Below are 14,086 nucleotides of genomic sequence, written 5' to 3'. Positions count from 1 at the left end.
TGTTTTAAGGCAGAGTTACATACTGCTCTTTTAAATTTATGACAATAATTAAAAACTAGTGGATTGTGGTTGAATGAATGTAAAAAAATGAAGAATATTTCAAATGATGAAATAATGACTCGCTGAGAACACAGATGCTTTAAAAACACATTTATTAATGACACTGAGATAAGACACCTGAACAAAACAGGTGCACGATAAGACAATATAAATATACTTCTTCATATACGTGGGGGTGGGGGGGTTGTCCTTTTTCATTTTTGGCCTTTGAACTGCACTGACATAAACTGGATTGGACGCTTCAAACAAACAGCAGGTTGTTGCACACGGTCGGTCGAGGCTTACACTGAAGTTACAGAGTTTTTTTTTCTCAACGACGACACAAACGGACGGTGGCGACTGAAAGAACGGACAGCAGCAATGAGACGCTACCTTCCTCCGCTCACAGCTGATCAGATTTAATCAAGGATTCAAAAACTGATCCACGCTCTCTGAGAACAGTCAGTGTTTAACAAAAACAAACAAGTCCGGACTTTTCCAGTCAGGTTGGCACGTTTTTAAGACTTTGATCGATGTTGGATATGATGCACATCAGGCAGTACGACCGTATCACTCCACAGCTCAGATTTATTCTTCACAACATTAAATATCACAATGAACGGAGACGGCAGCAGACCGAAAACGACTTTTTTGTAGTTTGTAGTCATGTTTCGGCACAATTATTCTCCAAACTGGCAGTTTTTGTAAACTTTGAAAGAGGTTCAAGTGGTGGAACTTTGATTTCTGTAGTCCTGTGTCCAGTTTTGACGAATCCTTTTGGTTGCTCTTATGTTTTAAATTGGCCGTCCAGAAAAGAAACATTTCATTTTGAGGCTAAGCCAATCGTTAGCAGTTCAAACATTTTGAGCGTTTAAGATTCAGGTGGGTAAACTACAGCAGTGCAGCAATATTTTTATGATGTTAGCTTGGAGTTGTAAGAGTTCCTCTGCAGATATGAGACCAAAAACTTAAATAATTTAGCTTAGTAATTCTCAACTGGTGGGTGAGGACCCCAAAGGTGGGTCAAGGAGCTATTTTCAGTGGGTCGGGAGGATGTGCCCAGAAAAAAACTTGGTGTCAAACAATTTGTCAAGCGCTTCTTTTAAACATGTTTTTGTTTTGTTCAGTTTCTTCAGCTTCCTTCAGATGCTTTGCATCGCCTGAGCTACAAAATATTTCACGGAAGCTGCAAAGAACTGCACAATTTAGCATTTAATAAATCTGATTGGTTGAAAAATATCACAAATTTGGGTCCCTGTTTTTCAGGGAGGAGCTGGTGTTGGTGGGCTAGACAAATTGAGAACCACTGATTTAGCTGTTAAGGACTTCCAGGTTTCGTTATAATTAATTAATTTATTATGGACTGTTTTGAAAAGATGGAGGACATGACAGCTCCCTCAAAGTGAAGCCAAAACATCACACTTTTGCATGATAGGTACACATGTCGTCCATCTTTATATGCAGCCAATACATTTAACGATCACTTCTTTTGATACCTTTAAAACTAATTGAAAGTCTGATTGATAAATGAAACATGGAGGGCAAGAAACTCAAACAGGTTTGGAATTAAAAACACTCCAGGGTAAGACGAACTTAATAAGAAAGGACAAAGACGAACTGGTAAAAGATTCATTTCCTTTTTTAAAGACGGAGTCAGCAGCTTTCACCTTCAAAATAAAATACAGACTTCTCCTAAAGTGAAGCTGCTCCACCGTCCCTTCTGGGCCTCCATACATGTGTGGTGGTGACTGTGTCTGCAGAGACCCTGTCCTCTGACTGGACTTTACTGTTCTGCTTATTTCTGGTTGACTCGGGACGTTTCTGGGCGGGGAGCTGCTACAACCTTACAATTCCAAGCTTCCTTTCAGATAAACCTCTTGAGATCATTTCGCTGCAGAAAAACGAGATGCATCAATTTGGCCTGGACCGGGGGGGGTTTGAAGCTGCCAGAGAAATGTTTGGGGTTTCGAACAACACGCCACAACAAAACAGGAAAGAGCTGCACTAACGACCATCGCTGAGCTCTACTGTACAAAGTGACATCAATTAAAGTATGGCTGCTCGTGGAGGAGGGGGCGTGGGCGGGGCTTCCTGTCCTGCAGGTGAGAGAGGGAGACCGAGGTTCGTCTCAGCACCGTACAGAGAGTCCTTCAGAAGCCTCGCCTCGCCTCGACGTCCCGTTTGAAGTACATTCTCACTAGTGTGTGTGCGTGTGTTCACCTCAACACATATGTACAGCAGTGTCCGGGTAATGAGCGTGGGATGGGGAGGGGAGGTTACTACCTGAGTGTTCACCCTTACCTGATCGGGACCTTTAGTCAGGATAAATGACAGTTACTACTACTACGCGTGTCAGACCGTTGAAGACACCGTCGTACTTTGCAGAGTAAAGCCCGGTGTACACTGGACGATTGCATAACATGTCCTGGTGGAGCGCCAGGTCACACTGTACGACTGAATCGTTCAACGCACGACCACAGCTCACGATCAATGTGCTCACTCTATGACCCGAGAGCTCATGAACCGCACTAGACGAGTAAATCAGGATGGAGGGTTTACAACAATAACAAGCTAACTAGCACCTAAATCATCACAAATAAGAAGACACATATTTTTCATGTTCTTCAAATTGAAGAGTGGCGCTCGGACTGCTAGCTGTTGTTAGCTGCTTCATGCATGGCTACTTTGACCATGAAACCAGCCAATCAAAAATAACTATCTTTTTTTAATTAAGGACATAAGCACGGTACTTTAGTTTAATTTGTATGATATTATAGTTTACTTCGTGTTGAAGTCTTTTCGACGTGTATATTAAATAAAAAAAATCTATTAAAACCAAATCTGCTTGCTAACCTGTAACATAGAACTGCTTCTGTGATTTGTCTGTCAAAGCACTTTAAAATGTGTCATGTAAATAAAGGTATTATTATCTGCAGACCTGTAGAACATTTGCATTTCCTGTCCCCGCTAAACGCCGTGCAGCACGTTTGTATACTGAGCAGTGGGTCATCGATCCTCAGACTGAAACATCTGACTTCAGCGAACACTTTGATCGAGTGAAACGAGGATTTCAGTCGAGGAAATATATCCACAACACGCCTCACTAGCGACCATTAGCTTAGCTTTCCACGTTGGAAATGGCTATTTTACACAGCAGCGATCTGTAAACGTTGATTTATTGTCTGTAGACGGTTTGTAGTTTCTGTTTTATCTTGAGAAAGAAACAACTCAGCGGGAGGAATCGTCTCTGACTGTACTAAAGGTCCGAGCCGTTCTCTAAGATGATACTCAGGTAGTAACCCGGTACAGGAAGGTAAGATGTGTGTGTTCAATCGTCGTCCTCATCGCTGTCTCTCATGCTGATTCCCTGCAGGCCGTCGCCCGCTTTGACCGCCGCCGTGGCTTCCTCCACCGTCAAGCGGTTGTAGACGGTCTCGTAGCTCTTGTTGTTCAGCGTGCCGTCCAGGACGCCCTGCAGCCTGAAGTCACGGAAGGTCTTCTGTTGAATGGGATGATGGGGGGGTGGGGGGGTTGGAGGTAGGTAAATGGAGAAGGGAGGGAAAAACAGAGAGTGTCTTAGGAATGCAGCGAGGAGCGGGGAGAGGAGGAGGAGGAGACGACGGCTGCCGTTTGGACAAAAGCCTGAAGACTGAGACTCAAGGACGAGTCTTTTATGTGTCGGACTGGGAAGGCAGACTGAGGCATGCGAGGGTTTTTTTTTTTTTTTTACCTTCAGTCACAAGCCATTATCACTCATTGTCTTGCTGCTTTCAAGTTAAACTGGCACGTCTCTCTGTACATTAGCAAACTGTGAAAAGACAAAAGCGGCGAGCAGCGCACAGTTGAGCAGTTTTTTTTTCTGTCTCACCACCTCCTCATACGGCTGATGCTGCCTTCAAGGACACTTCAGCGCGGCTTAATTGCCTTTAGCTTTTTCTTCTTTTCCTTCAACTTCAGGTCTGACTGTTTTCAACATGAATAAGCTTCGATTTGAGGAGCTTTTTTTTAATTAAAAAAAAAAAGATCAGTTTATTGGGTCCGAGACTCGTAGTCTTCTCTGCAGCTCTTTTCAAACAGCAGTGAATCTCTACACCTAATCATTTCGGCCGATGTTTTCTAACTGCTTTTTGATATGGTTTGCTCACCTTTACAATCTTGATGAGTGTTTTCAGCTGGTACATGTGAAGCTGCAGGTCCAGTCTGTCCGTCAGCCAAATGCACACCGCCTTCGTGGAGCACGTGTACCATTGCTGAAAAACAGAAAAAGTCAAACGATTACCCAAACTGTGAAAAACATACAGAAGAGTTTACAGACTGACCTCCTGCTTCCTCTTGGACGCTCCTTTAACACCATATTGTCACAGTTTGAATATGCAATGAAGACTTCAGAGTCAAGGTTTTTCTTTTGACTCTGAAGTGAAGCACATTTTTGTGCCAAATTCTCTTGGGTGGACGCCAATCGTGCAACTCGCCTGTTTTCCACAGCTGAAGGTTTTTCTTAGACACTTGCCTCATTTTCAGTTTCAAAAGGCTTTCAAGGCTCAAAAGGCAAAAAGACCCTCCCGACACACTGAGCATATCCGAGTAATATTTAAACCAAACTAAAATTCATAAAAACAAGAAACTACAAAAAAAGTGGTTTATTGCACTCTGGGCGGGTCTCTGAACACTTTTTTTTTTAATGCCTTTATTTTAGAGAGAGGACTGTGGATTGGGTCAGGAGCTGGAGAGAGAGAGAGAGTGGGGAACAACAAGCGGGAAAGGAGCCACATCGTCGGGTTCGAACCTGGGCCGTCCGCTGTCGAGGACTTGAGCCTCTGTATAAGTGCCACCTTGCTGCACTCTTTTAAAGATCAAATGTAAGCCTTATAAAAACCTGAACAACAACAATTAATGACATTTTTTATCTACTTTTTTCCTGGTTTCATTTGGCTTTGATTCCCATCGTTCAAACGTCATCACCTGAAGAAGACGTTTGGTCGACACATTGTGATGAATTAAAATGTCTTGTGGCATTTGAGCGAGTGTGCGGGCCGATCTTCTTCCTCAGTCAGCTGATTTTGCACTGAATTTTGCGTAGAACTACCTCCATTATCCCACGTTTAAAAGCTTAATCTAATTCTAGATTACTAATCTCGTCGCCTTTCTGCCCCCTGCTGATCATTCCCTGTGCTCTTCATCTCAACGCCAAATTTCCTCTAACTTGCATTTCCCCATCTTCTTCTCTCTGGTTGGTGGTTTGTGAATGTGTACCTCATTTGCTGTGTTAGAGGCTGCAGTAAGTGCCATGGTAACAAGCAAATCCAAACAAATAAACAAATAGTTCAAAAAAACCTTCTAATGCTAATTAGACGTCTTAGCGTTGATAACAATTTACTGACATTTTAAAAACATTTTTAACTTCATGATTGCAGCGTTAAGTTTTTTCCCTAGTCTTCACTTAAATGCATCCACTGGACTGTGGAACTGCAGCCAAACACACTTGAGATTTTCCCCCACAATGCATTAAAAATTAAGCTGAAGACATTTTAGGTTGCAGTAAACCTTTTCTGAATAAGAAAATATTTGAGTAAAAAAAAAAAACCCTGAGCAGCATATTCAAAGTCAGCGCAGCGGTTTCCCCTCCTGTACTATCCTTAAAAAGAACATAACTAAAAACATAATGTTAACAGTGTTGCTCTTCCGCTCTCTGAGCAAGGACGTTTCACAGTCATCATTTCTGTGCTGATAACCGCCAGAGGAGTTCAGATGATCGCCGCTTGCATGCTGACAGATTCTGAAACGCTGCTGACACCAAACATGGGGGCAGAGGATGCACGGCAGACTCAAAGAGGGTAAAACATTTTCTTATTCAAAAGGCACCAATTTACTGCAGAACTCCTGAATGCTGCATGTGAAAAAGGGAAGAGTTCACGGCTCTGCTCCGACCTCAGAGGAAGAAAAAAATAAAATCCGGTTTCCGTCTTTGAAAGATTCATTAAACGCTCTTCCTTCACACCTTCGTCCACCAGGCCACAGCTGCAGGGAAATCAAACGCACCTTTTCACACCTGCAGACCGATTCCTCACTTACAAGCAGAATGTGAAATGCACACATCGGGTGGCTTTATTCAGTTACCAGTCAAACAAGAATGCTTGGGGAAATTGCTCTGACACAGTAATGACCCGTAATATTCAGATCCGCTTCAAGAGCCGTCAGCAGACTTGATTTCACACTGACAAGAACTGTAATTACCCACCAATTTACGAGAGAAAAACAGTCCAAAGGTTATTTCATGCACTTGACAAAAGCTAAAACACATCCGTGATCATTCGAGGGTCACGCAAATATTTGATTTCATCTATTGTGGGATTGAACTTGTAATTATGCTGGAGTAATGAGGCAGTTTTTCAGCCACGTCTAAATGGAAGACAATGCATGCTGATTTACAAACAAGAAGTCAAGATTCATACCAGGGCTTTATTTGATTATTCAGATAAATAAACAGGCCCTTTTTTTATTCTCTGTGCTCTCTCCTTATGATCTGGAAAGTCAACAAAGCTCCACAAACCAGTGTCTTTTATAAAAGTTTTCTATAAAGAGAACAGAATCTAACCTAAATAATCCACTTGTAGGTTAGCCAGTTGATGTTTTTCTTTATAAAGTTCCTGTTTTTTATATTATATGTAATGGTTGTAGCCGATTCTGGGGCAGTATCAAAGACTTGAAGAAAGAAGAGAAAGTGCATGGGCGAATACATGAATTAACTTTAGGTAAGCAGATGGAGATGATGCAAGAATTTAAAGAATATAAAAACCACACTGAGGTTCATGCTTTTCCTCCTGGATAGAAATGTGTGTTTATTTTTTATCAGGCAGTCTTAGAAAGCCATATCAGGTTTGGTATCACCTGTCTGTGCAGTTAAAAACCAAACTGATCCGATTGATTCAGACTGCATGGGAAATTATAGGAGGTAAACCCCATACATCCTTGCAGACTGTTTTTACTACTACTCTAAAGCAAGCCAATAAGATCGTCAGTGACTCTTCATGTTCTAAATACAGAGTACGAGCTGCTGCCCTCTGGTAAGAGGTTCAGGGTTCCCCGCTGTAGACTGAACAGGTTTAAAAAGGCACTGGTATTTTAAGAATGTGGTGTTATTCATATACTTAACTTTTACAAAATAATGTTCATCATCATGTGAATGATGTCAATTGTTGTCTTTTTTCAGGCTCCAGCACGGGTGAAGAGCCCAAGACAAATTTCTCACTTTGTGAGACAATAAATGCAATGCAAGAAATGGCTGTGTACTGCCATGGAGGTCGTTTTACCCCAGGCATTCCTCAAGGTTCAGTTTTAGACCCCTTAAGTTTCCCCTCATGTCCTCAGTAAACATGGTATTAAGTACGACTGTTTGCTGACGACACCTCGTTATATGTTTCTTTGCAATCTAACAGTCCAAACAGTGCAACCAAACCTTCACTAGACTTTTCAATACTTGTGTTTTAAAACTAAAGAATCTGTTCTTTTTAAGGATAGATAATATCAAAAAGTCGTCAATCTTCAGTCATGTTTCAACCAAAAGCTACCAGCAGCAAAAGAGAGAGAGAGAGAGAGGGGGAGAGAGAGGGAGAGGGAGAGGGAGAGAGAGAGAGAGAGAGAGAGAGAGAGAGAGAGAGAGAGAGAGAGAGAGAGAGCAATGTCTGAATTGGACAAATATAATGTTGCCAGAGTATTTAGTAGTAGTAATTTTTCGGAAACAAAAACCATACTTTTCCCAATTTTGGGTGCCTAGGGCCTCCAATGTTGTTGCCATGGTTTCCAAACAGGAATTGATATGGATGGATTTACTGCTTGTGTTGTGCATCCAATAAATGATGGTTATGATGAGTGACAAAAGTAACAACCAAGACGGAGGCTGCTGAAAACGGAACTCTTTGTTCACTATCAGTATAAAAAGAGATGAACAGAAGTTCAAACCTGTTTCTTATAAAGTTTGCACCCTCTGACTCTCTACAGCGACATTTTTATGCTTGGATTTAAATATGCTAATCATCTTTTTTCTTTCCTTGCGTAATGCTCCGAGTTAACAGATGCTCGAGGATGATGACATCACTGAATAATATTTGCTGCTCGTGTGATTATTTCTCATGATTTCCTTTATTTTCTTCCACCTCTCATCCATCTCCTCGGCAGATCAGTGAAACATTTGTTTCAGGTTTTTCCTCCGAGCGGCTAATCAGCTGCCTGACAGGCGCCTCGCGAGCGGCATTAACCGTCTTGAGTACAAAGACACTCCTTAATTGAGCTGATTAGAAGACGAGAGTGAAAACAGATGGAGAGAATATGTTGGGGGTGAGTGTCTGAATTAGCCGTGTCAGAAATAATATCTACATGATGAATGGAGGGGGTGTTTCACTGATGCTGTCACGGTTTACTCAGCTGACATATTTTGGTTTTGCAAGAAAAAACATGATTCTGATCAAAGTCCAAGTAATTTGAAGAGCTAAAATGTAGAAATTTTGTCCCTTATTCTCCATAAGCAGTTTCTCCTTAAATACTATTTCACACATGCACACGTACAGGAACACCAACTAAACATGAAGGATTATGAACAACAGCAACATTTGTCCTTCAGGCCAGTTTTTTAATGAAGGGAGTGTGCAAAAGATTGTTCTCAAGATGCTTAACTAATAAAAGTTTTATTTCTACAAAATAATGCACAGCTCTACACCTAAAAGGATGAACATACTCCTTAAAGCTGGGCTCTTATTCAGTCAATAACTTAGGGTCTAAATGCCTAAGAGAAAAAATGTTAAAGGTCCAATGAGAAAGATCTGTAGTGACTGAAATGATAAAGTGACCTTCCTATATGATCAGACATTAAGGAAACATGCTATGTTGAAGTGCTGGCTTCTCTGACAACAATGCAGCAGCCAGTATGTCCTCCTTCTAACTTTAGATTCTGGTCCTGAATGCTCTGGATTTGTTTGGACCAGAGAAGGTAGGCGGTTTTAAGACACCCCCCACACGGCCGTTTTGGACGCCCCTCGGTTTGCCAGATATGAGAGCAGTTATCAGGTCAAACCAACAGGTGTTGCAGCGATGGAAAGAAATAGGTAAGGAAAGCAAAGCAGGATGTGCACACCAAGAACCTCCCGTTTGAAGGATTTATTAAGTTAAGAGCTAACATGCTCGACATCAGACTTGAAGGTGTACTTTGTGAGTCGCAATCTGAAATACACAGGACTGCAACAAGACCAAAGGCATGTTTTGTGGATCGGAGAGCTGAAGACCGACAGGACACGTTGGGAGAAGAGAGTGGGGGATGACATGCAGTAGAGGACCAAGGCTGGATTCGAACCCACGGGCGCTGCGCAGACGACAACAGCCTCTCTGAACATGGGGTGCACAGCATAACAGCTAGGCTAACCATCTCCCCGATCTTGATTTTAACAGATCCACATTCCCCCCTTTTTGTTGTCAGCCTGGTAAGCTGCTTCATGGGGATGAAGTGGCTCCTCGTGTGAGGTGGATGAAGCTGTATATGTGTGTGTTTGTGTGTGTGAGGGCGTTTATTACACTCGTCATCCAAACAAAGACGTCCCCTGGTGAGCACTCGTAGACAAATAGATAGACGGACACGTGAGCATGCACACGCAGGGGAAAAAAATCCACAACGTGTTAGCGGCCGTGTGCTGATGCGTCGATTTCACAGCCTCCTTCTTTCTCGGATTCTTCTCAAACGACTTCCACTTAAAGAAAAAGTGTCTCAAAAAATGAAACGATTGCAAGATTTACTTTTAGTGACACACACACTGAATGTTTGTGTGTGTGATACATGTTGAAAGGCTAAGCGGACACACTTTGAGGCCTCCCGCCACCTCCTCCTCGGCGCATGACTGGGCGCTTCTGAGCTCCATTAGACTCATTGTCCTCAACCCCCCCACGCACACACACACTCTGTTAAACACACACACACACACACACACACACACACGGCTCTACCTCAGCCACAACACGCTGAACCCTCTGTGGAGGCGGCAGGTGGCAGAAATCCATCGCTCGGCTTCGTTCTGCTAATGTGTGCGAAGGTCTGAGCCGCCATGTCCGCTGCATTGACTTGCGGCGGCGAGCTGAGGCGAAAATATTCCTTTAAATCTGAATCCTGGAGGGGGAGGCGGAGTGTGAAGATAACCGTGGAGACGGCGTGGGATGGATAGATGGATGTATAGGTGGAGGTGTGGGGAGGTGTTTGCAGCTCCCGCTGAGCGAGCCGGCAGCTCTCAGCGTTTCCTAAGTGATTAACGGGTCAACAGAAGCAGTCGGTGTTTTCAGCCTCAAAGCGACCCGCTGCTGCTCTGAAAATGGAGAAGCAAAGCTCACAGCAACAGTACAAACACCTGACTGTGAGCTGCATTTGAAAGGATTCTTACGAGCGGTGTGTCCTCTCCTAAAAGCTTTCACAGTGAAGAGAACAGATATAATAAAACATCACTGTCTCATTACCATTTTTATTATGTCACTATCTAAATCTGCACATTTCAAGTTTGTAAATAAACCTAAAAGCGTAAAGTTGGATTTCTTCAGTTGGGCTGAGTCTGACAGATTCAAGTATGGACAAAAAGAAAATTCAACTATAAGTGCAACAGACATCTTGACTTGCACAAAGCACATGACTGAACTGAGACAAAAAAACTAATCTGTGATGAACAACAAGCAGACTGGAGACTGGAGACTGTCTGTGAGAAAGCTCTCTCATTCATCCAGGGACCAGATTTTCATATATGATGTATGATATATGAAGATATGAATCATCTCGATTTGGTAATACATTTTTTGTTCTGGACTACATGTTACATACTTTGTCCACAGGGGGCACCTAAATCTCCACAGACTGAAAGATCATTTCAACTTCAACTTTGACTGTTGACACGCAGCGCCTCTGGGTTTTAGCCTTCTGGTAAAGATGTTTATTGTAGAGGTCAGTGAGGCTGCTTTGTTGGGCACCTATGAACGTCAACACTGGCTTTCTTAAGGCTTTCTGGTGTAAGGCACTGGATCTACTTTTATAAATAAACTATTTTTATAGTCATTAGGTTTAGATTGGTGCCAAATGAGACGAAAAAAGGGAAGTGTGTGTCATTACTCTGTTTTACTTGGTTGAACACACACTTCTTAAAGCTATCATTCTTTCACTCTGAAATCTTCTTGTTGTCTTGTTTATTTTAACATCAGCTTCATTCTGAATTCAAGTGCTGGACATGTTTCCTGTTTGATAAGAAGTAGAATCGTTTCCTGCAGTGTTTAGTCCGAGGTAATCTTCCTTCTCAGCGTGATTTTGTCTGAGGAGGCCCTGAACGCATCCGAAAGAGAATAAAAAGTTGTAGAGGTTTTTTTTGTGTGAAGTCGTCGAGATGTGATCCGCTGCAGGAGAGCAGACAGCCGGCTGATCGAACGTCACAGCCATGACTGCTTCCATCTCCACTTTGATTTCCCTTCACAAAAACACAATAATTCAGAGCGGGGTCACGGCTGCGGTGTAATGTTTCATCTTGTTTCTGTGTTGTTGATAAGTCAAGAAGAAAAGAGAGCAATTTGTTTGCGTTATTCGCTATTTTTTTTCACCAACTCAAAAATGTCTGCATTCTTCTTTTGTATAGATCTTGTATGGATTGTATTTCAGAGTTTTTTGAGTATTGTAGTTTCTAAATCCCCATGTGGTTGTTATTACCATCGGCAAGGACATCATGTTTTTGTTGAAGTTTGTATGTTTACAGGCAGCATCACTGAAATACAACGCGCTCGGTTTCTGTGAAACTTGGTGAAAGTTAGAGTTATGTCAAACACTACTACGTTTAAAGATGGATAAAAGTTGTAATGGGTTTTTTTCAAAGTGGCAACCTCCGGTATTGAAAAAATTAAGCCAACACAAAAGTGCAAAATCCTGCAGTACGTTGAGTGTCCACTAGAGGCTGGCTGCAAGGGCCCCCGGAAGTCACATACACACCACAGCCAAAAAAGCAGTTTTTACAGCAGAAATAAACATGTTTACAGCCTGGTACAAAAAAACCCTGCCGTAACAGATGGCTGACATCACTCAGGCTCCCTCCATTAATATTTACAGTTTGTTTTTTTCACAGAAGAATGGTCACTTACATCAAAAACCTTCTCGATGCAGAGCTCATCCTGGACACGGTCTCGGAGGATGTCCTGGTTCTGTCGTACGAAGGTGATGTAGGTGTCGGCCAGATCCATCCCTGGTTTCTGCAGGAGAGAGAGGACACAGACAGGCCTGAAGAGGACTCAGAGAGAAAGAGGGCTAACATGGACGATGACGTCTCACATTCACAGCGAGCACTTTGAGGAGCCTGGTGTTGAAAATGGGAAAAAAAAAAAAAAAAAAAAAGGAGCACGGGTTGCAGTGGAATAATGTCATCATGCAACAATCAATCAATCAGGTCTTTGTTTAATTAATTTCGGTAACTTCACAGTCTTCTGTTTGTCTGTCTGATGTAAAACCAAGGACTCAGTTTCAAGAAGTGAAGGTAGTCACTGATTGGTTTGTGTGCTTTGTGTGTGAATTTGGCATTTTGTCCGTCACAAATTTGTCTTTTTGAGCCATAAATAACCATATCTGGATGAGATGGACTGCTAGTTGCTTTAGGATTAACATTGGAGAGAGCAGCCTCCCCCCGCCCCCCTCTTCCTAGAATTGCTGAAACTTCAGTAGGCGGTTTAAAGGCACCCCCACACGGCCGTTTTGGACGCCCCTCGGTTTGCCAGATATGAGACCAGTTATCAGGTCAAACCAACAGGTGTTGCAGCGATGGAAGCGGGCAAGAGAACTGGTTCAGATAGAAGTGATTATACCCGACCTAAAAAGCCTCTGCATGTTTCTAATAAGCTCCACGAGCAGAAACGTTAGAAAAATGGAGAGAGGTTTGAACGCAGAAAGGTTTCAAGACTGATGCAGAGCTGGCTAAACACTGAAGCTTCAGTCTTGAAAGAGTTACAAATTGTTCCTTTAAATGAATGCCCTGATTGTCATGTGCTTTTTAATTCCTTATTAAATGATCGACCCCTCAAGACTCTGTCGTGTTCCAGGTGTGTTTTCATGAAGAAGAACAGGTTCACACTCCAACAACACAGGGGACAAATGTTCAGCATCACCTGCTGCTTCGGGGGTGAAAAGAGTTAAAATAATAATCTCCCCTCTTGTGTTGGGGGGAACAAGAAGCTGTGTGAGCTGTTACACTGGAGGAAACTGCGACTGTTGTGGAAGCGGCGGTTTGCTCGGCGTGGAGAGGCCAGAGGCAGCAGAGGTGTGTAAAATCTCTGTTCATTCACACTCCCTGTTGTCAGGGGAGATTACAGCTGTAATGCTTATTGTAATTGCTTTGACATCTTTCACACCCGTTTTCTCTGAGCCCGGCATGCGTCGGCCCTCAGGGGGTTTGTTGTGCTGCTGCAGCGCTGCTGAGCGTGGCGTGGCAGGTCCCCCGTGCGAACATGAGGAAATAGAGCCTCCAGAAAACCCGGAAACCTTTTGGCTTCACTTAAAGGCAAAAGGAAGGTTAGAGAGGGATTTGGGATTGTAACCTTTTCTTTGTGAAAAACAACAAACCAGAAACACAAACTGTCACATGCTAATGTTGGAGGAGGCTACATCGCTTTAAGTCAAAGAGCCCAACTCGGGTTGGTGATTTGAAACACAAAGAGGCGGCTGTGACGAAGCAGAACGGACTGATGGATCACAGACCCTCCTGTTCTGAACCCTGAAAAATTAAAGTTTGTTAAGGTTGTTTTAAGTCTTGTCTTTTGTAAATACGTGCAAACAAAATAAACCGTTCTCTAAGCAGATTCTGCTTTAAAAAGTTTGTGTCTTTTGTGTTTTTTTAATTTAAAATCTGTGATTAGTAAATGTCTGCGACAGTCCTTGTACCCCTCCATCCTTGAAAATCTTGACCTACACTGACACCAAGAGAAGAAGAGCTCAAATAATAACTTTATTCAACAATTATTAGACTCATAGAAAAAGTGTTTGCAGGAATTTTGATGAAAAATA

At 42.6% G+C, this 14,086-nt stretch overlaps 1 protein-coding gene across 6 annotated transcripts in view; it reads right to left on the bottom strand.

Annotated features, from left to right (window-relative positions):
* Positions 1-1,174: 1,174 nt before the first annotated feature.
* Positions 1,175-14,086, bottom strand: part of cadps2 (Ca++-dependent secretion activator 2) — a 300,078-nt gene continuing 287,166 nt past the window's right edge. For all 6 annotated transcript variants that reach the window (XM_061037051.1, XM_061037053.1, XM_061037052.1 and 3 more), the window contains 3 exons: positions 12,178-12,285; positions 4,185-4,289; positions 1,175-3,538 (listed from right to left, as the gene is read on the bottom strand). In XM_061037051.1, coding sequence (XP_060893034.1) covers positions 3,368-3,538; positions 4,185-4,289; positions 12,178-12,285 — 384 coding nt within the window. In that variant the 3' untranslated portion in view covers positions 1,175-3,367. The remainder of the gene's footprint in view (positions 3,539-4,184; positions 4,290-12,177; positions 12,286-14,086) is intronic.

The sequence above is a fragment of the Labrus mixtus genome, chromosome 4, assembly GCF_963584025.1.
Source record: "Labrus mixtus chromosome 4, fLabMix1.1, whole genome shotgun sequence".
Lineage (NCBI taxonomy): Eukaryota > Metazoa > Chordata > Actinopteri > Labriformes > Labridae > Labrus > Labrus mixtus.
The sequence above is the reverse complement of the archived record's forward strand: the minus strand, read 5'-3'. Positions and strand labels throughout refer to the sequence as shown.